Below are 13332 nucleotides of genomic sequence, written 5' to 3' on the forward strand. Positions count from 1 at the left end.
TCTTTGTTTGAACTATTTTGTGGCAAGGGTCTATCCCAGAGGAAGGCAGTTTGCGATTGGCTGCCCGCTCAGGTGGAGGTAGACACTGAGGTGGTGTGGGTGCAACGGTGCTGTGCAGCCTGGGATCTGCAGCAGCTGCAACGATGTGTGAGTCAGCTGCAATGCTGCTTGCTGCTGGTATAGTGGCTCAAACCTTCCATTGTAAGCACAAAACCAGCATGCGATCAGTACTTAGCAATCCAGCAAAGCCTATAAGACTAATCTTGCAAAACCACGATGTATTTACTAGTGTTTTGCCGTTAAAAATATATATTTTAATGCATTTCGAGCAAATCATTTATCTTTATTTATTCCTGTTTTAAAACTTGTGTTCCATTTGTTATCTGGATGAATCTGCAATTTGTGTTTTAATTGTGTTCCTGTATTTTGCTAATGCACGTTTCCATTTTTTTTTAAAGTATTAGATCATATTTTCAAAATCTTTATTGCTATTTAAATTCTGTGTTCTATTTGTTGACTGCATTATGTGTTTTGATTGTTTTAGCAGGACTTGCCTTTTAAAATGTATTATTTTAAGTTATTTTATCAAATGGTTTTATCTATATTCATTGAGATTTTAAATGTGTTCCACTGGTTACTTGAATGAACCTGCACCCTGTGGTTTTGATTATGGCAGAGGGATTTGCTAAAGCACATGTTTAGATAATGTGATTTAAAATGGCTTCTTTTAACAAATTAATTTATTGTTTAAGTATTGAGGTTTCAAATGATTTGTTCCATTTGTTACCAGCATTCTGTGTTTTGATTGTGGCAGAGGGATTTGTTAATGCATATGTTTTGGTATTTGGCTTTTTAAAATTCTTCTTTTAAAATATTATATCAACTTTTTTTTCTTTATTTATTAAATTTTAAACGTGTTCCACTTGTTACACAGATGAATCAGTGTTCTGTGATTTGTTTATGATAGAGGTATTTAAAATCATCAGAGCTCTCTGCCCCTGCTCAATTACTCAAGAATTGTGCTTCTACATTAGTTTAGTTTATTGTCACGTGTACCAAGGTACCATGCAGGGCTTTTTTTGTTGCGAGCTATCCAGTCAGTGCATGATTACAATCAAGCTGTCCACAGTGTACAGATACAGGATAAAGGGAATAATGTTTAGAGCAAGGTAAAGTCTGATTAAAGATGGTCTGAGGGTCTCCAATGAGGTAGATGGGAGATCAGAACCTCTCTAGTTGGTGATACAATGGTTAAGTTACCTGATAACAGCTGGGAAGAAACCGTCCCCAAATCTGGAGGTGTGTGTTTTCATATGTCTGTGCCTCTTGCCTGACGGGAGAGGGGAGAAGAGGGAGTAACCAGGATAAGACTGGTCCTTGATCATGCTGGTGGCCTTGCCTCAGTTCCTGATCTTGGTGGGGCAGAGGTTTTTCTTGTTCGGGGAGCAGGAGAGATTGCAACATTCAAAGTTGCATTTGATTACGGGACACCATAAAACATAGGAGCAGAATTAGGCCATTCGGCCCATCAAGTCTACTCTGCCATTCGATCATGGCTGATCTATTTTTCCCTCTCGCCCCCATTTTCCTGCCTTCTCCCTGTAACCTTTGACACCTTTACTAATCAAGAACCTGTCAATCTCCGCTTTAAAAATTTCAATGTCTTGGCCCACCACTGCCATCTGTGGTAATGAATGCTATAGATTCACCACCCTCTGATAATGAAATTCCTCCTCACCAGGAGCGATGTTTTAAGGGATACTATTAATAAATTGCTCTCCCTTTATCACTGGAGCTACTTTATTTCATGTCATAAGAGCAGAATTATGCCATTCGGCCCATTGATCGTGGCTGATCTATCTTTCCCTCTAAACCCCTTCTTCCCTTAACCTTTGATGCTCTCACTAATTAAAAAATCTGCTTATTTATTTTAAATATAGGTACCATCTTTAAAATAATAAGATCTGCTGTTGCTCATCAAATAATAATACTATCATCTTCCCAAGGGGAAGGAGCAGATAGGGTTTCTTGTCACAAACGCAAAGTTGAACAAGACAAAAGGTGACGGTGAATAGCAGTCCTCACAAGGCAACAGCTCCCCCTTTTGGAAAAATGGTTGATTTTTGCTTCAACAAAGAGAGTCAAGAAGGGTCTCGACCTGAAACGTCACCATTCCTTCTCTCCAGAGATGCTGCTTGTCCCGCAGAGTTACTCCAGCATTTTGTGTCTATCTTCGGTGCTGGAGTAACTCAGCGGGTCAGGCAGCATCTCTGGAGAACATGGATAGGTGACGTTACGGGTTGGGACCCTTCTTCAGATTTTGAAGAAGGCTGTAAACTCTGGGAATTTTTAAGTTCTGCAGCCTGAGAATCTTAAAATTCTCCATTTTGGGAATTTTTAAATTTCTAATTTGATGAAGTTCTCCCTAACATGGTATAGTGGAGGCAGATATGATAGTGATGTTTAAAACTATTTTAGACAGGTGCATGGAGGGGATATAGATCATATACAGGCAGAGGAGATTAGTTTAACTTGGCTTCATATTCACCATGGATATTGTGGGCCGAAGGGCCTGTCGCTGTACTGTACTGTTCTGAGTTCTATGATTATGCCGTGGACTAAGATTCATTCCAGACTTATGGGTCACAAGGTTGAGTGAGGTCAGCACTTCGTTGACAGCAGAAATAGTGGTAGATACTTGTTCAAAAAGGATACTTCCACAATTATTTAACTTGAGCAGATTAATTAAACAATTTAAACTGCCTTTCACACCTGCAGCATGTTCCAAAGTTGTTCCCAGTTCCCAGATGCTTGCAATGTGGTGGCGTTTTCAATGTAGGTAGAGGCCAGATTCCTGATGGAAATCGCAACATCACAGAGCAGAAACTATGCTGTGGTGGGATTGGAACAGTTGGGCACTTGTCTGGCACATGTCTACAACTACCTACGGAAAATAACATGTTTTATGTTCTTCTCTACAAGCAGACAGTCGACACAAGGAAGAGCAGATGCTGGTTTACAAAGAAGACAGAGTGCTGGAGTAACTCAGCGGGTCAGGCAGCATCCCTGGAGAACATGGATCGGTATTGTATCAGACCTTTGGAGATGCAGTGTGGAAACAGGCCCTTCAGCCCACTGAATCCACATTGACCATTGGTCACCCATACACTAGCACTATCCTACACACTAGGAACAATTTACATTTTTATCAAAGCCAATTAACCTACAAATGTCTTTGGGAGGAGAGCGGAGCACCTGGAGGAAACCCAGTTGTTCATGGGCGGATGTACAAAGTCTGTATGGACAGCACCAGTGGTCAGGACCAAACCCAGATGTCTCACGCAGTAAGCAGAAACTCTACCACTCTGCCACTGCCGCCCACTTCCTCAGACTGAAGAAGGGTCCCGAGCTGAGATATCACCTATCCATGTTCTCCAGACAAACCATGCCTGTCATCTGTGTGAAAGAACCTCTGAGGATTTGGCACTACCTCAGCACTGTATGGCCAACCTAGATTTAGTCAAAGTCGTACATCATGGAAACACGCCCTTCCACCCAACCTACCCATGTCGAACAAGATTCCCCATCTACACTAATCCCACCTGCCCGTGTTTGTCCCATTTCCCTCTAAACCATCCCTATTACATGTCCAAAGGTCTTTTCATTGTAGTTATAGTACCTGTCTTAATTAACTCCTCCGGCAGCTCATTCCATACAGGCGGGAGAACAGGGTTGACAGGGAAAGATAGACCAGCCATGATTGAATGGCGGAATAGACTTGATGGGCCGAATGGCCCAAGAGGGAATCTTATTGAAACATATAAGATTATTAAGGGATTGGATACGCTAGAGGCAGGAAACATGTTCCCGATGTTGGGGGAGTCCAGAACCAGGGGCCACAGTTTAAGAATAAGGGGTAGGCCATTTAGAACAGAGATGAGGAAAATCTTTTTCACCCGGAGAGTTGTGAATCCGGAATTCTCTGCCTCAGAGGGCAGTGGAGGCCAATTCTCAGGATACTTCTAGAGAGAGTTAGATAGAGCTCTTAAAGATAGCGGAGTCAAGAGATATGGGGAGAAGGCAGGAACGGAGTACTGATTGTGGATGATCGGCCATGATCACAGTGAATGGCGGTGCTGGCTCGAAGGGTCGAATGGCCTACTGCGTCTATTGTCTATTCTGCTTCTATGACGTATGAACTTATACACCCATCACCTGTGGTGGGGGGAAAAAACCCTCTCGGGCTCCTATTAAATCTTTCCATTTCACCTTAAACCAATGTCCCCTGGATCTTGATTCCCCTACTCTGGCTAAGAGAATCTGCATTCACCCTATCTATTCCCCTCATGATCGTATACACCTCTGTAAGATCACCCTTCAGACTCCTGTGTTCCAAGGAATAAAGTCTTAGCCTGCCCAACCTCTCCCTGTAGCTCAGGCCCTTGAGTCTTGGCAACATCCTCATAAATCTTCTCTGCACCCTTTACAGAGTAATAGTTTATGCACTTGTCTTCCTGAGTTGGGGCTTATGCCAGTGAATACCCAATCCTCAGACAGTCCCACCACTGAGGCAACTAAAAGCTTAATGGCTTGGGCAGCATGGGCAACATTTTACTACAATGTTGCCTGGGTTTCAACAACTAAGTTACAGAGAAAGGTTGAATAAGTTAGGTCTTTATTCTCTGGAGCGCAGAAGGTTAAGGGGGGGACTTGATAGAGGTCTTTAAAATGATGAGAGGGATAGACAGAGTTGACGTGGACAAGCTTTTCCCTTTGAGAATAGGGAAGATTCAAACAAGAGGACATGAATTCAGAATTAAGGGACAGAAGTTTAGGGGTAATATGAGGGGGAACTTCTTTACGCAGAGAGTGGTAGCGGTGTGGAATGAGCTTCCAGTGGAAGTGGTGGAGGCAGGTTCGTTGGTATCATTTAAAAATAAATTGGATAGGCATATGGATGAGAAGGGAATGGAGGGTTATGGTATGAGTGCAGGCAGGTGGGACTAAGGGAAAAAAGTTGTTTGGCACGGACTTGTAGGGCCGAGATGGCCTGTTTCCGTGCTGTAATTGTTATATGGTGATGCAGCGGTAGATTTGCTGCCTCACAGAACCAGAGATCCGGGTTCAATCATGACCACGGGTGCTGTCTGCACGGAGTTTGTATGTGATCCCGTGGGTTTTCTCCAGGTGCTCCGGTTTTCTCCCACTCTCCGAAGTCGTGCAGCTTTGTACATTAATTGCTTCAGTAAAAATAAAAAATCATCCCTAGCGTGTTGGATAGTGCTATTGAACAGGGAGATCAGTGATTGGCACCGACTCTGAGGGCTGCCGGGCCTGTTTGCACACTGATTCGCTAAAGTCTAAAGTTAACAAACTAGCAAGGAAAGGCTAAGTGGGTACACTTGGCTGTCTGCATGATGTCTGAATGTTATGTTCTATGAATAGAGGCAGACACCAAACTAAAAGACACTTGGACAGGGTTGTGGACGGCAGAGGTTTTGAGGCATATGAGGCAAACACGAGCAGGTGGGACTAGTGTGGATGGGTCATCTGTTGGCATTGGCAGGTTGGGCCAAAGAGCCTGTTTCCATGCTATATTGAGATACAGCTCCTCGACCCACACCGAGTCCACACCGACCAGTGATCACCCCTACACAAGCACTATCCTACACACTAAGGACAATTTACAATTCTACCGAAGCCAATTAACCTGCAAACCATGTCTTTGGAATGTGGGGGGAAACCCTGGAGGAAACCTACATGGCTACAGGGAGAACGTACAAACTCCGTATAGACAGCACCTGTAGTCAGGATGGAACCTGGGTCTCTGGCGCAGTGAGGCTGCAACTACACTGCTGCGCTGGTGCCAACCCTATCAAATGGAATCAAACTAAAACATCAATCATTTATTTGGTATTTTATCTTATCTCTGGGCTGCTTTGTTGATCAATCACTGGTCACAGTTATATTCATTCATGAGCCTTGACAGTGTCAACACTCCATTCAGTCATGAAGACACCACTCCTCACACAGTCATCCCTACTAGCTTGCACATTTCCAACCTTTTGAATCCTTTTTGCATAGAAAGCATTTGAATATCAGTAGCAAAAGTTAGGCATGTTTTTCAGCTTCCATTTCTATGCAATTGCCTATTAAATGAAGATTGCAAACCGAACCGTGCAGCTGAAGATTACAAAATACAGCATGGAAACAGGCCCTTCTGCTCACAGAGTCAGTGCCAACCACTGATCTCCCTGTTCAATAGGACTATCCAACACACTAGGGATGATTTTTTAGCTGTTCACACTAGTTCTAGGTTATCCTTCTTTCCCATCCACTTCCTACACACTAGGGGCAATTTACAATGGGCCAATTAATCTACAAAAATGTACGCCTTTGGCATGTGAGAGGAAACCGGAGCACCCGGAGGAAACCCACGCAGTCACAGGGAAAACGTGCAAACGCAACACACGGACAGGACCCGTAGTCAGGATTGAACCCGGGTCTCTGGCGCTGTTGAAGCAGCAGCTATGTGGGAAATTACTAATTCGAAAGTAATATCTAATATATAAAAGCCTTGTAACACCATTGCAGCTTTTTTCCCCAACCCCTTTCAATTCTTTTAAATAGTCTAGAAAATAAAATGTACTCTGGTAAATTTTCAGAGTTATTGGGGAAGAATAGACATCAAACTGACCTGTTTCATGAACAGTTACATTATTATTTGGATAACTGAGGATCTGGGCCATTGAGGCAGGGAGTGATTCTCACACATCTTTAAAGGCCAGCCACTCTGTACTGTGGCTGGTTAACACAACCACGTTGTAAGGCTGAGGAAGAAAGTTAATATTGGGAATGAAAATATGTCCATGCCCATGACATCACGGTGACATCATAAACCAGTCTCACTTGATTTCACCAGCTGAAAAAAAGCACTGATTATATTGCTTTCCACTTTTCATACAACCAGCGTTTACCAGCGTTGTCAATGGAATGTGTGTGATGTAGACATTAGTGCAACATTAACATATTGGCATGCAAGTCATAGAAACATAGAAAATAGGTGCAGGAGTAGGCCATTCGGCCCTTCGAGCCTGCACCACCATTCAATATGATCATGGCTGATCATCCAACTCAGTATCCTGTACCTGCCTTCTCTCCATACCCCCTGATCCCTTTAGCCACAAGGACCACATCTAACTCCCTCTTAAATATAGCCAATGAACTGGCGTCAACTACCTTCTGTGGCAGAGAATTCCAGAGATTGACCACTCTGCATGAAAAATGTTTTTCTCCTCTCGGTCTTAAAATATTTCCCCCTTATCCTTAAACTGTGACCCCTTGTTCTGGACTTCCCCAACATTGGGAACAATCTTCCTGCATCTAGCCTGTCCAACCCCTTAAGAATTTTGTAAGTTTCCTCAGTCTTCATCGTCTTGATGAATATTCACAACTATTATAACTTGTGTATTGGCCTCATTCACATAGATGTTTATTTTAACAAGCAAGACAGTGAACAATTAGTTTGCTCAGGCATTGTTATTATTGGTGATCACATTCAGTGTTTGGCATGAACATTGTGGGCCAAAAGCTCTCTGTTTCTGTGCTGTACTGTTCTACCCTAAGGGTGATAAGGAGCAAAGTTTAAAAGAGATAAAGTATCTAGGTCAGCATGGACAGGTTAGGCTGAAGGGCCTGTTGCTGTATTGTATGACTAAACAAGGCTAGCTTAGATGGAGCATCTTGGTCAGCATGGAGGAGTTGGGCCGTAGGGCCTGTTTCCGTGCTGTATGACTCTTGTGAGATGTTTTTTTACACAGTGAGTGGTGAGTTTCTGCAAAGCACTGCCAGGGGTGGTGGTGGAGGCAGATAAGATAGTGGTGTTTAAGAGGCTTTTAGGTAGGCACATGGGTATGCGTCTATTACTTGCCAGGCTTTGTCCCACCCCAACCTCACTTTTCCAGCTTTCTCCCCTTTCCCCCATACTACAATTAGCCTGAAGAAGGCCTTTTTTTAAGTCAGAGGGCGGTGAATCTGTAGAATTCATTGGAGGCCACATCATTGGGTATTTGTAATGCAGTGATTGACAGATTAGTAAGGCTGTTTAATGCTATGGGGGGGGGGGGGGGGGGGGGGGGAGGCAGGACAAGGGTTGTGAGGGAAAGATAGATCAGCTATGATTCAATGGCAGTAGGCTTGATGGGCCGAATGGCCTAAATCTGCTCCAATGACATATGAACCTAGGAAGATTTTAGGTGAACTCCTTTCTCCATCTTTGAATATCGAGTAGTGTTTTTTAAAATCCCCTCAGAGAAAAGATGATCAGTGAATCTGAAACGGATGCTAACATATACATTTGACTAATTACATACCTTTGGGTCAATACTCGCCAATAAACGTGTCCAATCTGAAGACAGCCCTTCACTTCCTACGATCCACTAAAATAACCTGAACAAAGAGATTAAAAGCAGAAGAAATTCTACCGTTTGCTTTTGACATCAAATATAGGATTGTGGTGAAATATTGGTTTAAGAAATTGAGCAGATAATGATGAAGGGCGTGATTTTAACTAGCTTGTACCCTGATAATTCCTCAAAATCCAATGAAAATTAACAACCAAACTGTTACAACGTAGAAACACAGAACTGCAGATGCTGGTTTATCCCAATTTGAGGAAGAAACGAGGGGTCCTCATGGTGGGGGATGGGGTGTAGAGGAAGTGAATGTCAATGGTCCAATGGTTCACTCACCTTTACCACGGACGTTCAGTTCCACTACACCTGCATCCCACTCCAGGATGGCCTGAAGACCCTTCGTTTCATCCTTGAATTGGTTTCAACTATCTGAGAATGGTCTCCTAATTTGAGGAATGACATCCTTGCTATTGAGGAGCGCAGCATAGGTTCACAAGGTTAATTCTCGGGATGGCGGGACTGACATCTGATGAAAGAGTGGGTCGACTGGGCTTGTATTCACCGAAATTTAGGATGAGAGCGAATCTCATAGAAACATATAAAATTCTTAACAGATTGGGCAGGCTAGATGCAGGAAAAATGTTCTCGATGTTGGGGGAGTCCAGAACCAGTGGTCACAGTCTAAGAATAAGGGGCAGGCCATTTAGGACATTTTCACCCATACAGTTGTGAATCTGGAATTCTCTGCCACAGAAGACAGTGGAGGCCAATTCACTGGATGTTTTCAAGAGTGAGTTAGCTTTAGCTCTTAGGGCTAACGGAATCGAGGGATATGGGGAAAAAGGAGGAACGGGGTACTGATTTTGGGTGATCGGCCATGATCATATTGAATGGCAGTGCTGGCATGAAGGGCCAAATGGCCTACGCCTGCACCTATTTTATATGTTTCTAACCAACTTGTTATGTTTGATATGCAGTTCCTGTTACCTAGGCAAATGTGGCAATCTATTTACATACACTATAAGCATAAATGACTGAATAGTTCATTGCATTTTGGTGATATTGATTAAAGTATAAATGTGAACATTAACAACATAAAAGGCAGCACCATGGTGCAGCTGGTAGAGCTGCTGCCTCACAGCGCCAGAGACCTGGGTTTGATTCTGACCTCGGGTGCTGTCTCTGTGGAGTTTGAATGTTCTCCCTGTGACCACGTGGGTTGACTCCGGGTGCCCCAGTTTCCTCCCACATCCCAAAGATATGCGGGTTTGAGCGTTAATTGGCCCTCTGTAAAATCAGTGTGTAGGGTGTGCATGAGTATGTATGATAACATAGAACTAATGTGAACAGGTTCCGAGCCAAAATATCCATGTCCTCCAGGCCCGCTGTGTTACTGCAAAATGTTATTTTTGTAAACCAGCATCTGCAGGTCTTATCTCTATATATTATCCTGCATATTCTACCGATGCATGCATATTTTACGTAATGTGTAGAAAATGGGAACTGCAGATGCTGATTTACGATAAAAAGTACTGTCCGTTTTCACATGTAATTTGATGCTTGGTAGCAAGGGGACTGAAATAGCAGCACAGGTTCCAAGCTTATTTTGGTCTGGATGGTCTGTGGGAATGAACGTGTGTGACGTGGATTCTGGATCTATTCCAAGAATATTTTTACACTGCCTATTACCTCCAATAGACTCAATCCCAAAAATGTTGCATTCGGTCATCCGTCATTGAAACTTACTGAATGGTGAAAGGCCTGGAAAAGGACTAGGGTTGTGGTTAACATACAAGCTCTGTTGCCAGAGACCGAGACAAGAGTTCAAATCCCACCATGGCACCAGTGAACTGGTGTGAACAGGTGATCGATGGTCAGCATGGACTCGGTATTTGTTCAAAATGCCTTTGAATATTTCTATCTTCTAAAATGATTTATGATTGAGGAAAAAAAAAATTGTTTAAGTTTAATTAAGTTTTATAACTGAAAGGTCTGTTTCCGTGCTGTATCCCTAACAGAAACTAAACCTAATCTTTTACAGATTCGCAGCTCTATAATCATCATCAGTACACGAGATCTTAAGAAGGGTCTCCTATTCCTTCTCTCCAGAGATGCTGCCTGTTCCGCTGAGTTCCTCCAGCTTTTTGTGTATTTCATCAGTTACACGAGAATGGTTGTGATTTAGTCTCGCAGAATAATTTGTGAATTGCAAATCTATTTGCACTTAATTAATGGTCAGATTGAAATAACACCACGATGACTAACTTATTGCTCTTCTGAATACCTTGTGTAGTTACACATCTTAATATGCTGAAACCGTTTCTAAACGAGAGGTTTGTGTTTTTAAAGGAAACTTTAATTTCAATCCAAAAAACACAATAATTAATCTTAATCTGAAATGCCAAATATGACATCACACATCCTGAACACTATGAAATGTTCCCAGATATCCAAAAGCCAAAGGGGTGGGATCTAGGGAACACAGTGGTAGCGAGTTATTAAAGGGCTATTAAATAACTTTCTTTGAAGCATAAGATATGGGTTGGCAAGGTTGCACAGCAATAGATTTGCTGCCTTATAGTGCCAGGGACACGGGTTTGATCCTAACTATGGGTGCTGTCTGTACGGAGTTTGTATGTTCTCCCTGAGACTGCGTGGGTTTTCTCCGGATGTTCTGGTTCCCTCCAAAGACGTGCAGGTTTGTAGGTTAATTGGATTCTGTAAATTGGGAATGACCTGAGTGTGTAAGAGAGTGTTAGTGTACACGGTGATCGCTGGTCGGCACACAGTCATTGGGCTGCAGGGCCTGTTTCCACATTGTATGTAAAGTGAACTTCAACTAAAGACAATATAATAAAAACACAAATGCTGGAGGAACTCAGTGGGTCAGGAAGCCTCTGCAGGGGGAATGGACAGATGCTAATTCGGGCTGTCTGCAGAAGGGTCTGATCTGACGAAGGTGTCATGGAGACTCCACAGGGAGGATGTTGTGGGGCATTGGTGGGTGGTGGTTGAGGTGTGTTTCCCTGGAAAACCTGCTGGTTGCTTCACAGGTTAACATTTGTGGATGAAACTCCTGCCAGGCACCCATTGGAACCACAAGCAGAACACCAAGTGCCGGAGGAACACAGCGGGTCAGACAGCGTCTGTGGAGGAAATGAACAGACGATGTTTCGGGTTCACACTTGTCTTCAGACCTGAAACTTTTGTCAGTCCATTCCCTCCACATATGATGAGCGTTTGACAGCTCTGGGCTCTGCACTCGCTGGAGTTTAGAAGGATGACGTGGGTCCGCATTGAAACTTACTGAATTGTGAAAGACCTGGATAGAGTGGATGTGGAGAAGATGTTTCCACTAGTGGGAGAGTCTAGGACCAGAGGGCACAGCCTCAGAATTAGGAGATGAGGAGGAATTTCTTTAGCCAGAGGGTGGTGAATCTGGAATTAATTGCCACTGACAGTGTGGATGCCAAATCATTGGGTATTTTTAACATGGAGATTGACAGATTCTTAACTAGTAAGGATGTCAAAAGTTACGGGGAGTAGGCAGGAGAATGGAGTTGAGAGGGGAAGACGAATGAATCATGATTGAATGGGAGAGTAGACTTGATGGGCCAAATGGCCTAATTCAACTCCAATGACTTCTGAACTTATACCTGACCCGCTGAGTTCCTCATGCGCTTTTATGTTCAACAGTTAGAATGTATCTTCAGGCTTGACATCAGAAATTCTGCTTAAAAAAGTGCAGAAAATTCACTGGCAGAATGAACAAAGGATGCAAAAAGTCAGTCCATTTAGAAAAAAACATTGGGCGGTGATTGGATTGTCTCTAGATTAGCATCAACCTAAAATTATCGTGTGACCACCTACATAAGCAATTTGCCCCAAAACAGCAGTATTTGCTTTGATTAACAATGTTATACACTTTAACATATTTCTATCCTTGTTTTTGCACTAATCCAGACTGCCCACATTGACACCCATCTACACCTCACGTTGCTTCGGGAAAGCAGCCGACATCCCGGTCATTCTTCCTTCTCCCCACTCCCATCCAGCAGAAGGTAACAGACTCAGGAACAGCTTCTTCCCCTCTGCTGTCAGGTTTCTGAATGGTCCTTCCATGAGCTAGGGTACTGCCTGATTCACCTCTACCCCATTGTGGACATTGGACCTTGTCTCTGTAACTGGTGCTCCACAATGTTGAGAACTATATTCTGCACTCTGTATCTTCCCCTTTGCTCTACCTGTTGTAGTTGAGTTTGACTTGATTGTATCTGTGTAGTATTATCTGGTCTGATTGGACAACATGCAAAACATAGCTTTTCTCTGTATCTCAGTACACATGAGAATAATCAACCTACACCTATCCACTCTGGCTCTGTAGCCAATGATGGGATTTCCTTCCTGGTCATTGTTTAATTCTTTGTTACTATTCTGCTTTAACAGAGGCATTCTGTAAAGTTAGTCATAGTCAGGCAGCGGGCAAAGGCCCTTCGAACCAACTTGCCCACGCCGCCCAACATGCTCCACATACACTAGTTCCACCTGCCTGCATTTGGCCCATATCCCTCTAAACCTGTCATATCCTTGTACTCGTCTAAATGTTTCTTACATTTTGCAATAGTACCCACTAAGTTTCTAATTGCTTTTTAGTTTAGTTTAGGGATACGGTGTGGAAACAGGCCCTTCGGCCCATTGAGTGCGCGCCGACCAACAATCAGTACACTAGTTCTGTCCAATGCACGAGGGGTTATTTAGAGGCCAATTCACCTGCAAACCCACACGATTTTGGGACGTGGGAGGAAACCAGAGCATCTGGAGGAAACCCATGCGGTCACAGGCACAACGTGCAAACTCCACACAGACAACACCCAGGATCAAAACTTGGTCTCTGGCACTGTAAGGCAGCAACTCTACT

The 13332-nt window shown here is 43.4% G+C and overlaps 1 protein-coding gene and 1 long non-coding RNA gene across 5 annotated transcripts in view; one reads left to right on the plus strand and one right to left on the minus strand.

Moving 5' to 3' along the window:
- tent5c (terminal nucleotidyltransferase 5C) overlaps positions 1-13332 on the minus strand; it is a 32813-nt gene that overhangs the window by 15612 nt on the left and 3869 nt on the right. Inside the window, exons 1-2 of one of the 4 annotated variants that reach the window (XM_055644235.1) lie at positions 6698-7688; positions 2773-2944 (exon numbers count right to left, since the gene is read on the minus strand). The exons of 1 other annotated variant lie outside the window; for it this stretch is intronic. In XM_055644235.1, the coding sequence (XP_055500210.1) occupies positions 2773-2781 (9 nt within the window). In that variant the 5' untranslated portion in view covers positions 2782-2944; positions 6698-7688. Of the gene's footprint in view, positions 1-2772; positions 2945-6697; positions 7689-8372; positions 8449-13332 lie in introns of those variants that run through there. 2 more of the 4 variants (XM_055644237.1, XM_055644236.1) reach the window with 2 other exon arrangements.
- LOC129702509 (uncharacterized) lies at positions 58-10679 on the plus strand. The gene is made up of 3 exons (XR_008724393.1): positions 58-201; positions 2986-3083; positions 10456-10679. It is a non-coding gene; the product is annotated as an uncharacterized LOC129702509 (long non-coding RNA).

The sequence above is a fragment of the Leucoraja erinacea genome, chromosome 13 (assembly GCF_028641065.1).
Source record: "Leucoraja erinacea ecotype New England chromosome 13, Leri_hhj_1, whole genome shotgun sequence".
NCBI classification, from domain to species: domain Eukaryota; kingdom Metazoa; phylum Chordata; class Chondrichthyes; order Rajiformes; family Rajidae; genus Leucoraja; species Leucoraja erinaceus.